The sequence below is a fragment of the Oryctolagus cuniculus genome, chromosome 13, assembly GCF_051225735.1.
Source record: "Oryctolagus cuniculus isolate XC-2025 breed Fujian yellow rabbit chromosome 13, ASM5122573v1, whole genome shotgun sequence".
NCBI classification, from domain to species: Eukaryota; Metazoa; Chordata; class Mammalia; order Lagomorpha; family Leporidae; genus Oryctolagus; species Oryctolagus cuniculus.
This window is the reverse complement of record NC_142879.1, coordinates 79897886-79921575: the sequence shown is the minus strand read 5'-3', so window position 1 is coordinate 79921575 and position 23690 is coordinate 79897886. Positions and strand designations below refer to the sequence as shown.

At 40.5% G+C, this 23690-nt stretch overlaps 1 protein-coding gene across 2 annotated transcripts in view; it reads left to right on the top strand.

Moving 5' to 3' along the window:
* The window catches only part of GDI2 (GDP dissociation inhibitor 2), a 40329-nt gene that overhangs the window by 6470 nt on the left and 10169 nt on the right, over nucleotides 1–23690 (top strand). For both annotated transcript variants that reach the window (XM_002721691.6, XM_017337715.4), the window contains 5 exons: nucleotides 9788–9895; nucleotides 11671–11770; nucleotides 19032–19166; nucleotides 21113–21311; nucleotides 21554–21685. In XM_002721691.6, coding sequence (XP_002721737.3) covers nucleotides 9788–9895; nucleotides 11671–11770; nucleotides 19032–19166; nucleotides 21113–21311; nucleotides 21554–21685 — 674 coding nt within the window. The remainder of the gene's footprint in view (nucleotides 1–9787; nucleotides 9896–11670; nucleotides 11771–19031; nucleotides 19167–21112; nucleotides 21312–21553; nucleotides 21686–23690) is intronic.

Here is a 23690-nt window from a genome sequence, read left to right as displayed (position 1 = left end):
GAGAGTTACAGAGATAGAGGGAGAGATAGAGAGATCTTTTATCTGCTGGTTCACTCCCCACATGGCTACAATGGCCAGTGCTGGGCTAGCCGAAGAAACCCATCTCCCCACCAGGTTGTTTTCTGTGTTTCATTTTTGTTCCATTTAGTAATTAGTAGTGAGTAAATAGTAAAGAATTATGAATGGGAACATATGCTTTGATGATATTTATTAACAAGATGACTCAGCAGTGTATTTTTTTTTAAAAGAGTTATTTATTTATTGGAAAGGCAGAGTTACAGAGAGAGTGTGTAAGAGAGAGACAGAGAGGTCTTCCATTCACTGGTTCACTCCCCATATGGCTGCAACAGCTGGAGCTGGGCCAATCTGAAGCCGGGAGCCAGGAGCTTCTTCCAGGTCTCCCATGGAGGTGCAGGGGCCCAAGGACTTGGACCATTTTCCACTGCTTTCCCAGACACGTTAGCAGGGAGCTGGACTAGAAGTGGAGGAGCAGGCATTTGAACAGGCACCCATATGGGATGCTAGTGCCTTATTTGGTAGCTTTACCCACTACACCACAGTGTATTTTTATATTTTTATGTTAATTTATTTGAAAGTCAGGATTATACATATACACACACAGAGGTATCGTCCGTGCAGTGGTTCACTCCCTATGTGGTCTCAGTGGCCTGGGCTGGGCCAGACCAGGGCCAGGAGCCAGGAGCCAGGAGCTTCAACCAGTTCTCCCACATGGGTGGTAGGGACTCAATCTTCTGCTTTTCCCAGGCCGTTAGTAAGGTGCTGAATCAGAAGGAACTAGAACTGGTATCCATATGAGATACAGGCATGGCAGGCAGCAACTTAACCCACCACACCACAGCGCTACCTCTTAGCATTTTATGACTTCAGAGCAGAAGTTCTGAACTTGATTTTAAAACTTCTGGACTATAATTTAGATTGCCTCTAAGATTTACTCAATGTTAAATTTGCTCTGTTATAACTTGCTGTAGTTATATTAGAGTTCTGTAGACATATGGCTTTTTATTCTTTGTAGTAGTTATAATAGGACCAGTATTTACTAATGCTTGCAAACAATCATTTCTAATCACAAAATCTGAAATCTCAAGTGCTTTAAAAATCCAAAACTTTTAAAGTACCTTTATTGTGTCACACATGGAAGATTCTACACCTGACCTTTATGATGTGTCACAATCAAGGTGTAGGTACATTAAATATGAACAGATGAAATTTATATTTTGATTTGTGTTCCATCCGTAGCTCATTAAATACACTGTAATATTCCAAAATTTGAAAGAAATGGAGATCTCTTAGCAACTTTTGGTCCCATGCATTTTTTTTAATGTCTTTTTTAAAGATTACTGGTTCACTACCCAAATGGCCACATGGCTGGGGCTGGATCAGACCAGATCTAAGAGTTGGAATTCCATGTGGGTTTCCCATGTGGGTATAAGGCCCCAAGCAATTGGGCCATTTTCCACTGGTTTCCCAGGTGTATTAGCAGGGAGCTGGATCTGAAGTCAGCAGCCAGGACTCTAATGAGTGCCCATATAGGATGTTGGCATTGCAGGCAGAGGCTTAATCTACTATGTCACTGTGCTGTCCCAGTACCATGTATTTTGGATAAAGGATACTAAACCTGTATTACTCTTGGAAGCTATAAACATATTGTAATTTAAGATTACAAAACTGTAAACATGTTAAACATTCTGGCCAGGGGCTAGCATTGTGGTACAGTGGGTTAACCCCCTGGCCTGAAGTGCTGGTATCCCATATGGGCGCCGGTTCAAGACCCGGTTGCTCCACTTCTGATCCAGCTCTCTGCTATGGCCTGGGAAAGCAATAGATGATGGCCCAAGTGCTTGGGCCCCTGCACCAGCAAGGGAGACCTGGAGGAAGCTCCTGACTCCGGACTTCAGATCGGCACAGCTCTGGCCGTTGCGGCCATCTCGGGAGTGAAACATCGGATGGAAGACCTCTCTCTCGCTCGCTCGCTCTCGCTTTCTCTGCCTCTGTAACTCCACCTTTCAAATAAGTAAATAAATAAATACTTTAAAAAAGAAAAATTATATATAGAATACTCTCATCTTTAGATTTAAACCTAATATGTTTACAAACATTCAAATGTGTATAAAAAGTTAACCTTTTTTTTTTTTTTTTTTTTTTTTTTGGACAGGCAGAGTTAGACAGTGAGAGAGAGATACAGAGAGAAAGGTCTTCCTTTCCGTTGGTTCAGCCCCCAAATGGCCGCCACGGCCGGCACGCTGCAGCCAGCGTGCTGTGCCGATCCGAAGCCAGGAGCCAGGTACTTCCTCCTGGTATCCCATGTGAGTGCAGGGCCCACGCACTTGGGCCATCCTCCACTGCCTTCCTGGGCCACAGCAGACAGCTGTACTGGAAAAGGAGCAACCGTGACAGAATCCAGCGCCCCAACCGGGACTAGAACCCGGGGTGCCGGCGCCACAGGCAGAGGATTAGCCAAGTGAGCCGTGGCACCGACCAGTTAACCAGTATTTTTGACATACATAGTAGGTGGACTAGGTTTTCTAGTGTAAATAAAGGAGACTTGGGATTTTTCTGTCTTTATTCTTCTTGCTTGTTATTCTGTATTCACAAATAGGTAGCAGATTTTACTTTTTTTTTTAATTTCATATTTTAGAGGCAGAGTTATAGACCAAGAAAAGGAGAGACAGAGAAAAAGCTCTTCCATCTGCTGGTTCACTCCCCAAATGGCCTCAACAGCCGGAGCTGGGCTGATCTGAAACCAGGAGCCAGGAGCTTCTTCCAGGTCTCCCACGTGGGTGCGGGGACCTAAGCACTTGGATCATCTCCCACTACTTTCCCAGGCCATTAGCAGAGAGCTAGATTGGAAGAGGATTCAAATTGGCACTAATATGGGATGCTGGTGCTGCAGGTGGTGGTTTAACATACTAGGGCTAGAGGTCACAGCCCCAAGATTTTGATTTTGAGTTGTTAATTTTAGGAGATACCAAATTTTAGAATTATTGATATATACCCTGTACCAAGGTGTGATTGATTTTTGTCTGTAAATTAATGACTTCATCCCATGCTGCTATTTATTTTCTTTCAAGAATGTTGAAACAATCTTTTAAAAAGGTTTATTTATTTGAAAGGCAAAATTGCAGAGAGAGAAGGGGAGAGAAAGAGATCTTCCATCCACTGGAAGATGAGTCTCCCACATAGGTGACTGAGGCTCAAGCACTTGGACCATCTTTGCCTGCTCTGCCAGGCACATAGTGGGAGCTGGATCTAAAGTAGAACCGCCAGTTCTTGAGCCTGCACTCATATGGGATGCTGGCAGCAAAGTCTGTAACTTAACCAGATGCACCACAATGCTGGCTCCCGAAGCAGTTTTTTACAGGTAGGTTTAAAAAGCCAGTGGACCTGCAGATTTTGATTAGCTACAGTGAGCTTTGTGTCCTTTATTTTTGGCTGAGTCGTTTGTGTTTGCTTTGGGGCCATAGTCCAGTGCATCAGGCTTTATTGCAGTGGAGTGTGAAGTTATATATAGAAGCTTTGCAACACTAAACGTTATTTGTTATGATTTTACTTCCAAAAGTTGAACCATGAAGTCTACTTTTGTCAGCTGGGAATGGGACTATTTGTCTTTTATGTCATAAACTATTATAGAAATAGTTAGTAGTGCTTAAGGTGTATTTCTTATTTAAACAAACGAATTGTTTTAGATAATGTTAGTGTTGATTTTTTTAGTTGTAAAAGACCTTCAGTTTTGTTCATTAAGACATCACTAAGAAAGTGAAAAGGCAGGCCAGAGAATGGAAGAAATTATTTGCAATTCATGTAACCAATAAAGGATTTTTATATACATATAAACTATATAAGTAACTTTTATAAAGCAGTAAGAAAAGACAAAAAGCTCTTTTAAAACATGAGCAAAAACTTGGCACTTATTTAACGATAGCCTGATCATCAAGAAAGTGTAAAAAAAAGTGCTCAACCTTATTAGCTCTCAGGAAATGCAGATTAAATCCTATCTCAACTAGAGTGACCAACTTGAAAGGACAACAGTGTAAGTGTTGGTCAAGGATTTAAGACAACAGGGACTTTCATACATTGCTGATGAAAGGATAAATTGTACAGCCATTTTGAAAAGCCAATAACTGCTGAAGTTGAATGTACTCATACTCTCCCTGATTTATAGCTAACAGAATTGCATCCTTAATGACATATGTGAAAATGTTCATAGGGCATTATTTGTAATAGACAAAAACTGGAAACTATCCAAATATCCATCGGTGGTAGAATGAGTAAGTAAATTGTGTCATATCCATGTGGTACATTTCTTCAGTGGAAACCTCCACAGCTTCATTACCCAAAGTGTGGTCAATCCACCAACTACATCTGTTAACAACTGAGAACTTACCTGAAATGAAAAAGCTTAGGCCCCAATCCAGGTACAGTGAATCAGAATTATAGTTTAACATGATCCTCAAGTGATTCTTATTTGAAAAGCACTGCTTTAGTCATGGTTCTCCCACTTGGTCAACTATCATCAGCTTTGCCCAGGAACTTGTTAGAAACACAGTTTGCAGGCTGTATCCCAGACTTGCTGACTGATAGTTCTGAAGATGCAGCCCAGCAGTTTTATTGAGTTCTTCAGTTGATATGGATACAACCAGAAGTTTCAATATCTACTTAGAACTTACATTTGGAGTGACGCTAAATCAGGAATCACACATGGAGGTCTTCTGTTTATGGCATTGGACATAGTAAATATTTGAAGGGTTTCAAACCTAAACAACTCTGCTGTGCTACTGTGAAAACAGCCATAGACCATATGCATATGAACAGGAATAGTGTTTCCCAATAAAACTTTATTTACAAGCAAAGACTGCAGACTGGATTTTGTGGACCCCTACTCTACAGCAGTGAGAATAAATACATTAGAACATTTAAAACATTCACTCATGTTTTAAATGTAACATTGAATACAGGATGCTAGATTAAAAAGATATAACGACTATGTGATTCCATTCATGAAATTCAAGAAGAGAGAGAACAAATCTGCTTTAGAAACCAGGAGAGTTCTGGGGGGATGGTGGTGGTGACTGGAATAGAGCATGAGGAACCTTCTGGAATACAGTGTTTCATTTTTTGAGCCAAATTTTAAAATGGTGCATATTCCTGATTCTGGAACATAATGTATCTCTTGAGCCAAATAAAAAATGGTTCACACCCCTGTAGTAAAATGTGAACCGGATGCTAATTGTCATCATTTAAAAACTACTAAATAAGTAGACAAATTATGGAGGAAAACTTGGAATTTGTATGGATTTTAAAAAGAAAGATATCAAATTAGATAGAGTGAAGTTGTCCTGTTACATAAGGTCCTTTGGGTAAATTTGAGGAGTACTAAACTTTATAAATTTAAGTGAAATTTCCTTTGTCTTTTTTTTTTTTTAAGATTTATGTATTTATTTGAAAGGCAGAGTTACAAAGAGCAGAGACAGAGAGGTCTTCCATCCGATGGTTCACTCCCTAGATGGCCGCAACGTCCGGAGCTGCACCAGTCTGAAGCCAGGAGCCAAGAGTTTCTTCCAGGTCTTCCATGCTGGTGCAGAGGCCCAAGGCAGGGACCCAAGGACTTGGGCCAACTTCCACTACTTTCCTAGGCCATAGCAGAGAGCGGGAACGGAAGTGGAAGAGCTGAGACACGAACTGGTGCCCATTATGGGATGCTGGCACTGCAAGGGCAGCTTTATTCACTATGCCACAGCACCACCCCTCATTGTCTTTTACCAAGATAAAGTGCTGGTTGCTAAAATCCTGATATAATGGTTCTGATTTGCCCCCCTGTCTCGGTTTGGTGTGTCTTAGTATAATCATAGTTATTTGAAAGAGTTAAAGAGAGGGAGACAGAGAGATCTTCATCTGCTGGTTCACTCCCTGGATGGCTGTAACAGCCAGAGCTGGCAAGGCTGAAGCCAGGAGCCAGGAGCCTCATCAGGGTCTCTGACATGGGTGGTAGGGGGCCAGACACTTGGGCCATCTGCTGCTTTTCCCAGGGCATATGCAGGGAGCTGGATCAGAAGCAGAGCAGCTGGTATACAAACTGGCACCCAGTGGGATTCAGTCATCGCAGGGAGCAGCTTTACCAGCTATGCCACAAAGGCATCCTTGATTGTCAGTTTTTAATGGTTATCTTGAATGCTTCTTCTATAGCTCTAAATCTCAAATGTCTGTTCTCACTTAAAAATGAGGAACCTTGGGATTTAAAAAAAAAATTGTTAATTTGAAAGAGTGATAAAGAGAGAAAGATCATCCATCTGTTGGTTCACTCTTCAAACGGCCACAAAAGCAAGGTCTGGGCCAGGCTGATGCCAGGAGTTGGGAACAACATCCAGGTTTCCCAGATGAGTGGCAGAACCCAAGCACTTGGGCCATCTTCTGCTGTCTTTCCTGGCATATTAACAGGAAGCTTGATCAGAAGCAGAGCAGCCAGGACTAGAACCAGCCTTCTGATATGAGATGCTGGTGTTTTAAGCAGAAGCTTAACCCTTTGTATTACAGCATTTGCTCTCCTGAAGTAGTTTTGTTTATATGGGTTATATATGTTGATAATAATGATATTCTAAATCAACAGATAAATTAAAAAGTATTAGTTAAGTTAAAAAATAATCCATTACATATTAATGTGTGACAATTTCATTAAATATTACTGTTTTGTGTATCAATTTTTTTAAAGGTTTATATATTTGAGAGGAGAGTTACAGACAGAGAGGGAGAGACAGAGATCTGTTCCATCTGTTGGTTCACTTCCCAAATGGTCACAAGAGCTAGAGCTGGGCTGATCCGAAGCCAGGAGCTTCTTTTTGGTCTCCCATGTTGGTGCAAGGGTCCAAGCACTTGGGTCGTCTTCCACTGCTTTTCCAGGCCATTAGCAGAAAGCTGGATTGGAAGAAGAGCAGCTGGGACACCAACTGGCGCCCATTTAGGATGCTGGGCTGCAAGCAAAGGCTTAACCTAACAAGCCACAGCGCTGACCCCTCAAAAAAAGTTTGAGAAAAGTATGATTGTCTCACATTTAATGTCTGGCTTAATAAAAGCTGGATTTGCATACCTGCTTTTGTGTTCAGTCTGTAGATCACAAAAACACAAGGGGTAGGGGTTTTTTTTTTGTTTGTTTTTTAAAGATTTATTTATCTGAAAGGGCAACAGAGAGAAGACGAGAGAGAGAGAGCGTGAGTGAGAGTGCTCTTCCAAAAGAGATCTTTGGTTCACTACACAAATGGCCTGCAGAAGGCTGGCCCACACCAATTCAGGAGCCAGAAATTCCACCTGGGTTTCCCATATGGGTGGCAAGGGGCCCAAGTACTAGAGTCATCTTCTGTTGCCTTCCCAGGTACATTAGCAGAAAGCTGGATTGGAAGCAGAGCAGCCAGGATTACCTGGCACTCTATATCAGATGTTAGCACACACTGTGCCACAACGTTGGCTCTAGGGGTTTTTTAAAAGATGAGTTATAGGCTGGTGTTGTAGCACAGTAGGTTAATTGGTGACATCTGGAATAACATATTGGAGGGCTCATTGGGGTCCCTGCTATTCTTCTTTTAGTCCAGCTTCCTGCTAATATGCCTGGCAAGGCAGAGGATGATGACCCAAATAACCCCTGGATGGAGTTCCTGGCTCCTGGGTTCAGCATAGCCCAGCTAGGCTGTTATGACCATTTGCAGGGTGAACCAGTGGATGGAAAATTCTCCCACCCCCCTCCCTTGCTCTTCATTTCAAATAAATAAGTCTTTTAAAAATGATTAATTCCAAAATCAAATCTGAAACAACATTGAGAATCTATTCTGATACATTGATCTAACTTGCACTTTTAATTACATCATTTATTTGTCATTTGGGAAATACTGGTTTACTCTGGGTAATAGAGATTTTCTGAATGTTGACATTCATTTTGTTTTATAGTGTCAAAAATCATATTTGTTTATATTGTCACTAATATTGTCTAAAAAGCCCTTGCTGACAATGGTAGATTCTTCTCCCTTCTCAGAATTCTGATTTTCATTCAAAAATTTGACTTTCTTCTATTGGCAGCAGATAATCTCAAATTTTTTTTTACATTTATTTTTGAGAAAATATCTGCCACAGGCCGGCGCCACGGCTCACTAGGCTAATCCCCCGCCTAGCGGCGCCGGCACACCGGGTTCTAGTCCCGGTCGGGGTGCCGGATTCTGTCCCAGTTACCCCTCTTCCAGGCCAGCTCTCTGCTGTGGCCAGGGAGTGCAGTGGAGGATGGCCCAAGTGCTTGGGCCCTGCACCCCATGGGAGACCAGGAAAAAGCACCTGGCTCCTGGCTCCTGGCTCCTGCCATCGGATCAGCGCGGTGTGCCGGCCGCAGCGCGCCGGCCGCTACGGCCATTGGAGGGTGAACCAACGGCAAAGGAAGACCTTTCTCTCTGTCTCTCTCTCTCACTGTCCACTCTGCCTGTCAGAAAATAAAAAAAAAAAAAAAAAAAAAAAAAAAAGAAAAGAAAAGAAAAAAAAAAGAAAATATCTGCCACATATTTAAGTCTGAATAATCATAGTTTGTCAGCCATTTGAAAATTTCCTTCTTTCACTCTTTTTCTGTAACACTTCCTTTCAAATAAATAAATAAATTTTTATAAAGTAATTTCCTTGAGTCAGAAGTGCTGTCTATACTCCCCAGATTATTAAAAATATATTAATTTTTTATGCCTCATCAGAGGCACTCAAGTGAGTGCTTTGATCAGTGTAATGACTACTAGTGGAGTTTAGAGTCCTTATCTTAATTTGATCCACCACTGATTTTACATCAGTGCAAATGTCAACACAATAAAAATGTCTTAATGTTATTGTGAAAATTGTTTTAGGGACTGGTATTGTGATACAGCAGGTTAAACTGCCACTTTTAATACTGCATCTCTTATTGGAGTACTGGTTCCAGTCTTGTCTGCTCTGCTTCCAATACAGCTCCCTGCTAATGTACCTGGACCTGCAGTGAATAATGGCCCAAGTACTTGGGACCCTACCACCCTTGTGGAGACCTGGATGGAGTTCTTGACTCCTGGCTTCTGCCTGACCCAGCTCTGGTTGTTATGACAATTTGGGGAGTAAACCAGCAGATGGGAGATAATCTCTCTATGTGTATGTCTTTTCTCCATGCTACTCTACCTTTTAAATATAAAGATAAGTAATAAAAAAAATAGTTTTAGGTACTGACATGTGGCATAGCGGGTAAAACCGCCACTGGTGGGTGCTGGTTTGAGTCCTGGCTGCTCCACTTCCGATCTGGCTCCCTGCTAATGTCTTTGGGAAAGCAGTAGAGAATGACTCACATCCTTGGGCCCCTGCACCCACATATGGGAGACCCAAAAGAAGCTCCTGGCTCTTGGCTTCTGATTAGCACAGCTCCAGCCATTGTAGCCATTTGAGGAGTGAACCAATGGATGGAAGACCTCTCTTTCTCTATGCTTCTGCCTCTGCCTTTCAAACAAACAAATAAATCTTTTAAAAAAAATAATAGTTTTAACCTCGGGAATCACAGGATGGATTCATGACCACAGCCTGGTTACTTTTAGGTTTCTTTTATAAATTTTGTCATGTTGTATGAACATAAATGTTAATTTCTTTTTTCTCTTTTTTTAATTTTACAAAGGGAACAAGTTTCATGTATTTTATATGTATAGTTTTAAGAGACTGTTTAATGATAATTTTTTAAAAAGGAATCAGTTTAAACATGCTGTAGAACTTCATTTTGAAAATGCTTACGCATTTCCTGTAGGAATGTATCTTGTCGGGTATCATGTCAGTGAATGGAAAGAAAGTTCTTCACATGGATCAAAACCCATACTATGGAGGAGAAAGTGCATCTATAACACCTCTGGAAGATGTAAGTATTAGAATGAATACACCTTTTAGATGTTGTTTTACTTGAGAATCACCATTTTACTCAAAGATGGATTTCATATTACTAAATAGAACATCTGGAGCACCATAATTGTCTAGAAGTTTCTAGTTTGGGGTTTATACAAATTAAAACTGTAAAATTGTTGTTGCTATCTGGTATCTGTTATCTCTCAGTTAATAGAGCATAGACTGGAAAGAGTCAGAAGAGGTGTCTGATGTCTCAGGCACAGTGCCAATGCCTTCCACATGGTCTTATTTATTGTCTCAGTTACTCAAAGACACATTTTTCTCCCTCAGTTTACAGTTTACAAAGTAGTGCCTTCAAGGTTAAAATTGCAGACATGGGTTGTGAATCTGTGTCATAAATTTAAAGCTTAGTTCATTTTGCTACATTGCCCTTTTCCTACTTGTTTAGGATATGAGCACATGAAGCATTTCTAAACTGTGTCTTACTAAGTATATGTGTATTTCTCTGTGTGAGGCTTGTTTGACATTCACATGTATAGACATAAACCGTAATGTGCTTTTTGGGAGATACAGATTTCAACAATGACTTTTTATATAATTAGTGGCTTATTAGAGTTAGTATCTATAAAAAGCATTTTTCCTATGTCCAAGAATACAAAAAAGTTATAAGAATAATACTAGTGTATCAAAAACCTTCTGTCTAAAAAAAACACCTTCCATCTGAATTTAACAGTTAATGTTTTGCTATATTTGCTTCATGTGTCTTTGTTACTGGTTTTCAATTGTTGAAAGTAATAACAGACGTCATGCTACTTGACCTGCATATTCACATTCATCTGCCAAGAATACATTTTCCAGCAAATCATAAGGACATATTTATGGAAATTAACTATTATCTAATGATATCAAGAATGTCCTTTTAGTGATTTAATAGACTTTTAAACCAAGGTTACCTAATGGTTATTTTATCAAAACTACTTAATCAATAAGTAGGTGTATGAAGAAGCTTCAAAAATACATTATCTTTTCAGGAAAATTTTAGTTTATTTGAGAGGTAGAAAGAGTGAGGAAGAACATCCAATTGCTCCCATAAGCTGGCCCACAGTTGACCTCCTCCCTAACTGTCTTTATAACCTGGTCTGGGCCTCTGGCCAAACCTAAGAACCAGGAATTCATTCCAGGTCTCCTACTTGGTGACAATAACCCAACCACTTGAGCCATTACAGCTGCCTTCCAGGTCCATACCAGCAGGAACCTGGGGTTAGGAGCCAAAAGTAAGCACCAAACCCAGGCACTCAAATATGGTATATGGGCATCCTAACCCCAGGGCAAATGCCCACTCTCATAATATCTTTTTTCCTTTAATATTTCTTTAATGTTTATATATTTATTTTCAACTACTTGAAAGGCAGAGACAGACAGACAGACACACACACACACACATACATGGGGAGAAAGAGATATCTTTCATCCTGATTCACTCCATAAACCAACCAGGAATTTGCCAGGCCAAAGCTGGGAGCCAGGAATTCCATGTGGGTCTCTCACTTGGGTGGCAGGATACCAAGCACTTGAGCCATCCATCATCTGCATCCTACCAGAATGCATTACCAGGAAGCTGGTTCAGAAGCAGAGGTGCCAGGGGTTGCAGGTGTCCCAAGCACAGCTTAATCCACTATACCACTCTATATATTATCATTATCATTTCCAATAACTTTTTGAAGTCCCTTTGTATGTTATAATAAAAATTGAATTTTTATACATCATGAGTCCTTTTTGTTTTGCTCCTAGTTATACAAAAGATTTAAAATACCAGGATCACCACCATCATCAATGGGGAGAGGAAGAGACTGGAATGTTGACTTAATTCCCAAGTTCCTTATGGCTAATGGTAAAGAACTCTAACTTGAACTTGTGACAATACATTGAATCTAATTTGTAAGTAGATACTAACTCTTCGCAGAGAATATTATTCTCAGTGTGATGGTTATGCTTAGCAATATGATCCATTAGATAGGGTGGCTGGAGTTGTTAAGAATGAAAGGGAGAGAGTGTGACTTACTAGTAATTATTTCTGGAGAAAGAAAATTATAATGTAGCACAACACATCTGAAAATTGTAAACATTTTGAAAATGTAAAGTTTTAAAAAATTATATTTGGCATAATTAAAAACATTTATCCAATTATGATGGTGTATCCTACGTTATAAACACTTGTATCAGACTTCCTTCTTAATTTCTTGAGTGATGATTTAGGTAACTGACTTTTTTTTTTTTTAACCTTTATTTAATGAATATAAATTTCCAAAGTTCGATTTATGGATTACAATGGCTTCCCCCACATACCGTCCCTCCCACCCACAACCCTCCCCTTTCCCACTCCCTCTCCCCTTCCATTCACATCAAGATTCATTTTCGATTATCTTAATATACAGAAGATCAGCTTAGTATACATTAAGTAAGGATTTCAACAGTTTGTTCCCACACAGAAACATAAAGTGAAAAATAATAGATGATTTTTTTTAAATGATGATGAAATCAGATCAGACCTATTGTTATGTTTAATCCCAGTGAGAGTCAAGTTGGGAGTTGATAATTTTTTTTTTTTTTTAAGTAAAGATTTCAACAGTTTGCACCTCCATAGAAACACAAAGTGAAATATATTGTTTGAGTACTCGTTATAGCATTAAATCTCAATGCACAGCACATTAAGGACAGAGATCCTACATGAGGAGTAAGTGCACAGTGACTCCTGTTGTTGACTTTACCAATTGACACTCCTGTCTATGGCGTCAGTAATCTCGCTATGCTCCAGTCATGAGTTTCCAAGGCTATGGAAGCCATCTGAGTTCTCCGATTCTTATCTTGTTTAGACAAGGTCATAGTCAAAGTGGAGGTTCTCTCCTCCCTTCAGAGAAAGGTACCTCCTTCTTTGAAGACCTGTTCTTTCCACTGGGATCTCACTCACAGAGATCTTTTCCCAGAGTGTCTTGGCTTTCCATGCCTGAAATACTCTCATGGGCTTTTCAGCCAGATCGGAATGCCTTTAGGGCTGATTCTGAGGCCAGAGTGCTATTTAGGACATCTGCCATTCTATGAGTCTGCTGAGTATCTCACTTCCCATGTTGGATCACTCTCCCCTTTATTTATTCTATCAGTTAGTGTTAGCAGGTACTAGACTTGTTTATGTGCTCCCTTTGACTCTTAGTCCTTTCATTATGATCAATTGTGAACTGAAATTGATCACTTGGACTAGTGAGATGGCATTGGTACATGCCATCTTGATGGGATTGAATTGGAATCCCCTGGTATGTTTCTAACTCTACCATTTGGGGTAAGTCAGCTTGAGCATGTCCCAAATTACACATCTCTTCCCTCTCTTATTCCCACTCTTATGTTTAACAGGGATCACATTTCAGTTAATTTTCAACACTTAAGAATAACTGTGTATTAATTACAGAATTAAACCAGTCATATTAAGTAGAACAGACAAAAAAACTACTAAGAGGGATAATGTATTAAGTTGTTCATTAACAGTCAGGGCTATGCTGATCCAGTCACCATTTCCCATAGTGTCCATTTCACTTCAGGAGGTTTCCTTTTTGGTGTTCAGTCAGTTGTCACCGATCAGGGAGAACATATGGTATTTGTCCCTTTGGGACTGGCTTATTTCACTCAGCATGATGTGTTCCAGATTCCTCCATTTTGTTGCAAATGACTGGATTTCGTTGTTTCTTACTGCAGTATAGTATTCTAAAGAGTACATATCCCATAATTTCTTTATCCAGTCTACCCTTGATGGGCATTTAGGTTGGTTCCAGGTCTTAGCTATTGTGAATTGAGCTGCAATAAACATTAGGCTGCAGACCGCTTTTTTGTTTGGATCTTTTCTTTATGTTTCACTGTGGAGAGTTTAATTACAACATGTCGTGGTGAGGATCTCTTTTGGTTGTGTTTATTAGGGGTTCTGTGAGCTTCCTGTACTAGGATTTCTCTGTCCTTCTCCAAACCTGGGAAATTTTCTGCTAATATCTCACTAAAAAGGCCTTCTAATCCTTTCTCCCTCTCCATGCCTTCAGGAACTCCTAGAACCCGAATGTTGGGTTTTTTAATAGTATCCTGAAGATTCCCGACAATATGTTTTAGATTTCTAATTTCCTCTTCTTTTCTTTGGTCTGACTGTATCCTTTCCTGTTCTCTGTCTTCTAAGTCCGATATTCTCTCTTCTGCTTCACCCATTCTGTTTGTAAGGCTCTCTATTGTGTTTTTCATTTGATCTATTGAATTCTTCACTTCAGTCACTATCCCAGTTTCCTGTTGTACTAGTTGTTTCGTTTCATTTTGATTCCTCCTTAATATTTCATTTTCACGAGAGAGATTTTCTCTCTTGTCCATTAAGGATTTCTGTAGTTCAAGAATTTGTTTGTGAACTTCTTAATGTTCTTATCAATTTTTTGATATCTGCTTCTTGCATTTCTTCTATGTCATCATCTTCATAATCTTGAATTGGGGTGTCTTTTTCATTTGAGGGCGTCATGGTGACTTCCTTGTTTTTATTACCTCGGTTTTTGCGTTTGTTATTTGGCATATTGGAGATATTTGGTTTCTTCACTGTGGTGCTTTTTCTTGTTATACTATGACTCTAGTTTAAGTGGACTATCTGTTTTTGATGGAGCCTTAGGGCTTGAGATGGGTGTGGCCTGAGAGCTCTGTTTGATGTGCCAAAGGTGACACTCCCAGGTTAGGCATGGTAAACCTCTCTCTCTTTCTTTATTTTTTTTGATTCAAAAGGGACGTTATTCTGCACAGCTGAACGAAGTTGGAGGTAGTTAGCAGGCAAATGATATACCCACAGGAGCCAGAGATCAGAAGCTCTTTCCCAAGGACCACACAGGGAATCTGTCCTGCCCTCAGAGTGGGCTCAAATTCTCCTTCAGTCTCCCACTGGGTTGCCAAAGTTACGGAATTGTAGCGTCTCTGGAGAGTGCTCACGTGAATTCCGTGAGTTCTCTCCCCCACCGTCTCTTTTTTCACAGTCTCAGTTCAGTAGCACCACAAATTTACTAGGTCCTAATCTCCTGTTAATTCGCCCCGCCCAGAGTCAGGTTTTTCTGCTAGGCTCAGGGCCGGTGCAGACCTGAGGTCGCTCTGCTTATGACGTATGTCCAAGATGGCGCCTGCTCTTTGTCTTGTTCGCCCTTGAGAGGTGAGCGGAGAGAGAGAAACCGGTGTCCGTACCAGTCACTTTTTTTTTTTTTTTTTCTCTCTGTCTCTCTTCCAGTTAGCCTGGTGAACTTTCGCCCCCCCCCCCCCCGGGGGTCGTTCCCTCTAGTCTCCTCTCTCCGCTTGCCTGCCGGTGTCTCGGGCTATTGAGGTTCGGCTCACCTCGCGTTCCAGCGCTGGTGTGTTGAGTCTTCCGCTGGTGTCCCGAACTGTGGGCTCCCACGCTCTCCACGCAGGTCCGTTCCCCTTCCAGCGCCGATGTGTGGACTCGGAGCCCTGGACGTCCCAAGTCTCCCCGCTGTTGTCTGTGTGGCACGCACTCCCCTTCGAGCACTGGCGCGCAGACTCCGCGGCTTCCGCGGCTCAGTCCCACAGCTCGGCTTCCGCGGCTCGGTCCCGCGGCTCGGCTTCCACGCGGTGGGCGACCTTGTTCTCCCAGTAGGTCCTCCGATTCACGGCCACTCGTTCCAGAAGAGTTTTCTCTGCAATATTTTCCTGGTTCTTTTTTCTGAGGCTACCGTAACTCCCCTTTTATTAAACTGGTAACTGACCTTTCAGAAAGAGTCATTTTAATGTTTTTCTAGTTCGTGGGTTTTTTTTTGTTTTTTTTTTTTGTTTTTTTTTTGTTTTTTTTTTTGTTTTTTTGACAGGCAGAGTGAACAGTGAGAGAGAGAGACAGAGAGAAAGATCTTCCTTTTTGCCATTGGTTCACCCTCCAGTGGCCGCCGCGGCTGGCGCACTGCGCTGATCCGATGGCAGGAGCCAGGAGTTTGTGGGTTTTTTAAAATATTTTTTCATCTAGCTTTTCTCATAGTTTAAAGGAGCTAAGTATGTTTTGAAATTGCTGTGGTGTTAATACCTTTTTCTGAGATGACATTGAAAAATGGAAATCATGGTTGTAAGTCTGTCTGTGTCCCATAAAATAAAGAATGTACTACCCTTTCCGCTTTTTGAACTTCCATTCTATAGGTTTTTTTTTTTTTTTTTTTTTTTTTTTTATTTTCTGACAGGCAGAGTGGACAGTGAGAGAGAGAGACAGAGAGAAAGGTCTTCCTTTGTCGTTGGTTCACCCTCCAATGGCCGCAGCGGCCGGCGTACCGCGCTGATCCGAACACAGGAGCCAGGTACTTCTCCTGGTCTCCCATGGGGTGCAGGGCCCAAGCACTTGGGCCATCCTCCACTGCACTCCCTGGCCACAGCAGAGAGCTGGCCTGGAAGAGGGGTAACCGGGACAGAATCCGGTGCCCCGAATGGGACTAGAACCTGGTGTGCCGGCGCCGCAAGGCAGAGGATTAGCCTATTGAGCCACGGCACCGGCCCATTCTATAGTTTTAATAGAAGAGACGTTATTTGAATTTTCTCTGAAATTTAAAATGAATTCACTGAATTTTTTTGAGGTACATTGTAAATATAATTGTTTATTATCTAGGTTTATTTGACTAAGATTTCACCATTTATAAGTATGTTAATATTTTGTCTGTCACGTGCATATTTCTTTTTTCTCTCAAGTTATGTTTTTTACTCTGTTACTTATGAGCATTTGAGGGAGTGAGAGTGTGTGTTGGTGCTAAACCTCATTGTATACTTTTAGCTCTGTATTTTGGGGATAAAGGCAATGATCTTTTTTAAACTTTGCCTTATTATTGCCACATTTTGCTTTGTTTTTTAAAAGACTTATTTATTTGAAAGGCAAAATGGCAGAGAGACAAGAGACATAGAGATCTTCCATCTCCTGGTTCACTCTCCAAATGGGTACAACAGCCAAGTCTGGGCCAGGCCAAAACCAGTAGCCAAGAGCTCCATGCCGTTCTCCCACATGGGTGACAAGGGGCCCAAGTACTTGGGCCATCTTTCACTGCCTTCCCAGGAGAGCAGGAAGCTGGATTGGAAGTGGAGTAGCTAGGACTCAAATCAGCACCCCAGTAGAGGATACCTGCCTCAAGTGATGGCTTAAACCACTGTGCTGCAAAATTGGCCTCGCCACATTTTACTTTCATTAGTGACACTGTCTTTTTCCCAATTCCTTTATCAACCCTGGATAATTATTCATATCAGTTTGTCGTATGAAATTGCAAAATATGGACTTTAAATATTTATTAGAGGATAAAATGATTTCTAGATTTATATTGGCCTTCATATTGATGAGTCTTGTGCTTTGGACATTGATTCTGTTGGGGTTTTTCTGTTTTGTTTTTACTAATGTGAAAGAGCTCCTTGGAGATTAAGGGTATTGTTCCTATAAAAATACTTCTAAATATCTTTCTCTAGCTTGTGATTTGCCTTTTAACTCTGTTGTATTTTCTTTTTGTATATAAGGTTTTAGTTTTCATGTCATATTGGTTGCTTTTTTTTTTCCTTTTATTATTTATGATTTGGGGCGATCATGCTTAGAAAATTTCTATTAAGGTTAAGAATACTAACACTTGGCTTTTTTAATGGTTGACAGTTTCACTTTTTCAGCATGTACATTTAGCTATTTCACATTAACATTAGTTTTCTGTTTTATTAAATTTATCTACTTCATTATCTTGAAGTTGAAAAATAAGAAATTGAAATTTAGTTTTTAAAAATTGCTAGTTGTTAGTCTCTGAATGCCACTTAGCTTTCATTTTTATTTAACTTTTATCATATATTAAATCCTTATACCTGAGTATATAAGGTCCTATTTTCCTTCATTTGTGAACCAATCAATATAGTCACAGAATATACTTTATTTATGTATTTATTTATTCATTAACATTTATTTTATTTATTTGAAAGGCAAAGTTAGAGAGGCAGAGCTTCCATCCACTGGCTCAATCCCCAAATGGCTGCAATGGCCCTTGGCTGTGCGAGACCAGTGCTAGGAGCCCAGAGTTTCTCCCAGGCCATCTTCTGTTACTTTCCCAGGAACATTGCAGGGAGCTGGATCAGAAGTAGAGCAGCCAGGATTTGAACCAACACCCATATGGGATGCCAGCGTCACAGACAGCAGCTTTACCCGCTATGCCACAACACCGGCCCCTCGAGTATACTTCAACTTCTGGCTGCTCTTTACTTTATTTCTTGTTCTAAAAAAAAATTTTTTATGTTATTTATTTTTCTTTGCTCGATAGGCAGAATAACAGAGGTAGAGAGAAAGAGAGCTCTATTAACTGACTCATTCCCCAAATGCTCCAACAACCAAAGCTGAGCCAAGCTGAAGCCAGGAGCCTGGAACTATATCTGGGTCTCCCCAGTGGGTGCAGAGGCCTTAATACTTAAGCCACCATTTGCTCCCTCTCAGGATATGTTGGAAGGAAGCTGGATTAGAAATGGAGTACCTGGCACTCAAATTTACCTTGGTATATGATGTGGGCATCCAAGGAACAGTTTAACCCACTGTGCCATGATCACACATGCAAAAAATTATTTTGTTAGTGTTTGACCTTTGTAGTGTTTTTATCCATTCAAATTGGCTTTAAAATATTTTTTTTTTTGTTTCTGAACCATATTTGGTATACCAGATTATAGGTACACCTGCTTATAGGTAGATATTTCTGGTCACAAACACATCTTGTCTTTAGCTGAACTTGATTGACCCAGAGCTGAATATATTCCTGAAACATTTTGCAGGTTGCCTGTATTTAAAATATCGCAGAAACTGGAGAGAAACCCAAACCTGTTTGCAGTTACACTATAATTCTAAACCTCATACTCTAGTTAGCACTTCCTAGCTTTTGCAAAAGCATGCTGTAAGAGTTATTAACCAGGAAGTTGTCTAAATGTGCTGTGCAATAGTTTGCCTTGTCCCATTTGAAATAATGGCTTTAGAGAATTTTTTTGTAGGAGTTACTGAATAAAGTTAAGGGGAAATTGAGAAGGTATTAGTATTAAATGTACTCTTGTTTCTTCTGAATTTTTGTAATAGTAAGGTTTAAGTTATAATTTGAATTATGTGATTTTTCTAGGTCAGCTGGTTAAGATGCTGCTTTATACAGAAGTCACTCGTTATCTGGATTTCAAAGTGACAGAAGGAAGCTTTGTCTATAAAGGAGGAAAAATCTACAAGGTTCCTTCCACTGAAGCAGAAGCCCTTGCATCTAGTAAGTAATTTCATTTTATTTTCTTAGAATAGTGAAAATTTATAATGGAAAGGAATCTCAGAGATCATTTATTAAAAAATGTTTATTGAATGTCTGTCATGTGCTGGACAGTGTTCTAGGAAGTTGGGAATATATCAGTGAAAAAGTTTGGAAACTTCCCTCCCTTTGAAGTTTCTAGAGAGTTTAAGACCATCTTTAGACTTTGTAGCTAGTTACTGATAGATCTAAGTCTGTCTAGTGCCTGAAGTGCTCTTTTTATAATAATCATTATAAAGATATCACTTTTTTGGCCAGCGCCGCAGCTCAAAAGGCTAATCCTCCACCTAGCGGCGCCGGCACACCAGGTTCTAGTACCGGTCAGGGCACCGGATTCTGTCCCGGTTGCCCCTCTTCCAGGCCAGCTCTTTGCTGTGGCCAGGAAGTGCAGTGGAGGATGGCCCAAGTGCTTGGGCCTTGCACCCCATGGGAGACCAGGATAAGTACCTGGCTCCTGGTTTCGGATCAGCGCGATGCACCGGCCGTGGCGGCCATTGGAGGGTGAACCAACGGCAAAGGAAGACCTTTCTCTCTGTCTCTCACTGTCCACTCTGCCTGTCCAAAAAAAAAAAAAAAATTCAATCCAAACAAAATGTCTTCATAATAATAGGATAATAAAATATTATTCCTGTCACTGACAGCTAATTGTGTCTTGAAGTATGGTAGTTATTCCTTTATTGTTTGTGCATTCTGTCCATGTAAAAAGCTTGGTTGCAAATCCTAATTTTAAAAAGTTAAACATGGAAGTTAAATGTAGTTAGTTATTGTTAATAGCTTCATAATTTCAATTTTCATTTTTAATGGTTTGAACTGTAAAATAGTCCTGGATGCAAAATACTAGAGCTATCAAAATACTAAACTGTCAATAGAGAGTTCATTATTTTCAAAGTGGTAACTACTCTTTAACATCTTTAAAGTCACTATACAGATTAGAAAACAGAAGGGAGGTCATATCAGAAATTTTTCTTTTTCATTGGCCAATTTTCTTTCTGCCATCTGAATACTACTACTAGTGGAAGTGTTGTCTAGTAGGGAGAGCTGACTGTAAGTGGTAGTTTGCAGTGGTCTCTTCATCTGTTTTTAGTGAAAACAACAGTGAATGTGTTACCTGCAACTACACTTAAGTGAGTAATTAACAAGATAACCAACATGTAAACTTCTTCTTTGAGGTCAGTTTGTTCTTCATATCTTTTTTTTTTTTTTAAGATTTATTTATTTATTTGAAAGGCAGAGTTATGGAGAAAAAGAGAGGGAAATCTTCTATTCTATTCACTGGTTCACTCCATAAATGGCTGCAACTGCCAGAGCTGGGCCGATCTGAAGCCAGGAGCTTCTTTCAGGTACAGGGACCCATGTATTTGAGTCATTCTTCACTGCTTTTCTAGGTGCATTAGCAGAGAGCTGCAGCAGAAGTGGAGCAGCCAGGACTTGAACTGGCACCGTTGCCCGCTATGCTGGCCTGTTTTTGGTACCCTAAGCTTCTTTTCCACTGACTGACAGAGTGTATCTTAGCATCCAAAAGAGGAAAAGGAGGAGTATTTACAGTTTTAGGCAGTTGTCTGAGGGTAAATCAGAGTTGTTAGAGGAAGAAGATTCAAATTCAATCTTTCATATGTAGTATTTTTTCAGAGTAATACTTTAAGTGATATAATTCGACTTATCACATTTACTTAAATACTGGTTATAATTACTTGTAGTTATATGGTGAAATTGAAGATTTTATAGCTGACCTGTAATTGTGTTGGTTTATTTTAAAGTGTCGTGAAACTGGAAGCCCCATTGTCCAAAACTCCTGTATCTGAAATTGCACCCTGCATCAGTGGTGCCTCAGTTAACGACATGGCATGTCTCAACTTTGTTCTCGTGCTTTCTTTTCCTCAGTGTCCTATTTTTGAGTGTGTGTTTTTTAGGCTTAATGGGACTATTTGAAAAACGTCGCTTCAGAAAATTCCTGGTGTATGTTGCCAACTTTGATGAAAACGATGCTAGAACTTTTGAAGGTGTTGATCCCAAGAAGACTGCAATGCGAGATGTGTATAAGAAATTTGATTTGGGCCAAGATGTTATCGATTTTACAGGTCATGCTCTTGCACTCTATAGAACTGATGAGTAAGTTGTTTAGGTTTTGAGATTTGTGTATTTCTCAAAAATCACTGAATTTTCCCTAGTTCTCTACAGTGATTGTTCTAACAAATACGTAACCATGTTACACTGTGAAATAAGAGAGTCTAGTTGCATATTAGTGTTGGAACCTTTTAAATGAAATGTTGAAATGCTAGAAAAGGATTTTAAATTGAACACCAAGAATGAAATCTAAAACCCTTTTCTAATACCCATTTCCTTTTCTCCAGCTACTTAGATCAACCATGTTGTGAAACCATTAATAGAATTAAACTTTACAGTGAGTCTCTGGCGCGATATGGCAAAAGCCCATACCTTTATCCACTCTATGGCCTTGGGGAACTCCCACAAGGATTTGCAAGGTAAGAATCTATCTTTCACCCATTAGCTGAAACCTTATTGATCCTGAACTTCATCTTCAACATAGGTATTATAACAGTATATTAGTCATATATACATAGGTATATAGCATAGGTATAATTTCTGTGAGAAATGAGATGCCTTTACTTAGTTGTTTTTTTTTGACAGGCAGTTAGACAGTGAGAGAGACAAAGAGAAAGGTCTTCCTTTCTGCTGGTTCACCCCCAAATGGCCGCTGCGGCCAGTGCACTGCGCCAATCTGAAGCCAGGAGCCAGGTGCTTCCTCCTGGTCTCCCATGTGGGTGCAGGGTCCAAGCACCTGGGCCATCCTCCACTGCTTTCCTGGGCCACAGCAGAGAGCTTGACTGGAAGAGGAGCAACTGGGACAGAATCCGGCACCCCAGCCGGGACTAGAACCCGGGGTGCCGGCGCCGGTGCCGCAGGCAGAGGATTAGCCATGTGAGCCACGGCGCCGGCCCGAGATGCCTTTATTTTTATTGAAGTAAAATTTACATACAGTAGAAGGCAGAGATTTTCAGTTAAAAAATCAGTACATAGGCCGGCGCCATGGCTCAATAGGCTAATCCTCCACCTTGCGGCGCCGGCACACCGGGTTCTAGTCCCGGTCAGGGCGCCGGATTCTGTCCCGGTTGCCCCTCTTCCAGGCCAGCTCTCTGCTATGGCCAGGGAGTGCAGTGGAGGATGGCCCAGGTGCTTGGGCCCTGCACCCCATGGGAGACCAGGAAAAGCACCTGGATCCTGGCTCCTGCCATCGGATCAGCGCGGTGCGCCGGCTGCAGCGGCGGCCATTGGAGGGTGAACCAACGGCAAAAGGAAGACCTTTCTCTCTCTGTCTCTCTATCTCACTGTCCACTCTGCCTGTCAAAAATAAAAAAAAAAAAATAAAAATAAATAAAAATAAAAAATAAAAAAATCAGTACATACAGATTTTTGTAACTGAAACCAAAATCAAGATACACAGAATATTTTCCTCACCCCAGAATGTTTTCTTATCACCTTATCATGTGCCCAGCAATTGCATTTGTGATTTCTATTTTCATAGGTTACTTTGGCTTGTTGTTGAAGTTCATATAAAGAGCATAATATATACATGCTTAAGAATGTTTTTGACGGGGCCAGCACTGTGGCCTTGTAGGTTAAGCCATGGCCTGCCGTTTGGCATCCCATATGGATGCCAGTTTAAGTCCTGGCTGCTCTACTTCCAATCTAACTGCCTGCTTATGTGCCTAAGAAAGCAGTAGCAGATAGCCCAAGTGCTTGGGTCCCTGCACCTAGAAGAAGCTCCTGGCTCCTGGCTTCAGGCTGGCCCAGCCTCATTTGTTGCAGCTATTTAGGGATGGAAGCTCGCTCTCTGTCTCTCTCTCTCTCTCTCTGTAACTCTGCATTTTAAATAAATCTCTTTAAAAAACAAAAGTATTTTGGGGGTTCATTGAAGTTGATGCACATAGTATTAATTCACTTAATAGTCTATTAATTTGAATTGTACAAATATACCACATTTTCCCATCGACATACTTAGAAGGTTCCAGTACTTGGCTATTATGAATAGAAATATTAGGAGATTTGTATATACGAGTCTTTTTTGCAGATATCAGTTTACATATGTTTTGGTTAAATATCCAGGAGTGGAACTGCTGACTGAGATAGCAAGTATATGTGTTTTTTCATATACTTATCTGTTTTCATATAGGTACCATTCTGCATATACCCAGCAGTATATGTGAGTTTTGGTTACTTCCACATCCCTGTCAACACTGTCAGCCTTTTTTATCACATAACTGGGTGTGAAATGCAGTCTTATTATGATTTTAACTTGGATTTATTACAAACTAATGTTGATCACTTTTTCATGAGCTTATTGGCCCTTTGTATCATTTGGGATATTTTCAGGTTTTCTGTACATTTTAAAATAATGGGTTATCTTTTTGATTTTCATTTTTTTTTTCTTAAGGTTTTATTTATTTGAAAGCAGAGTTACAGAGAGGG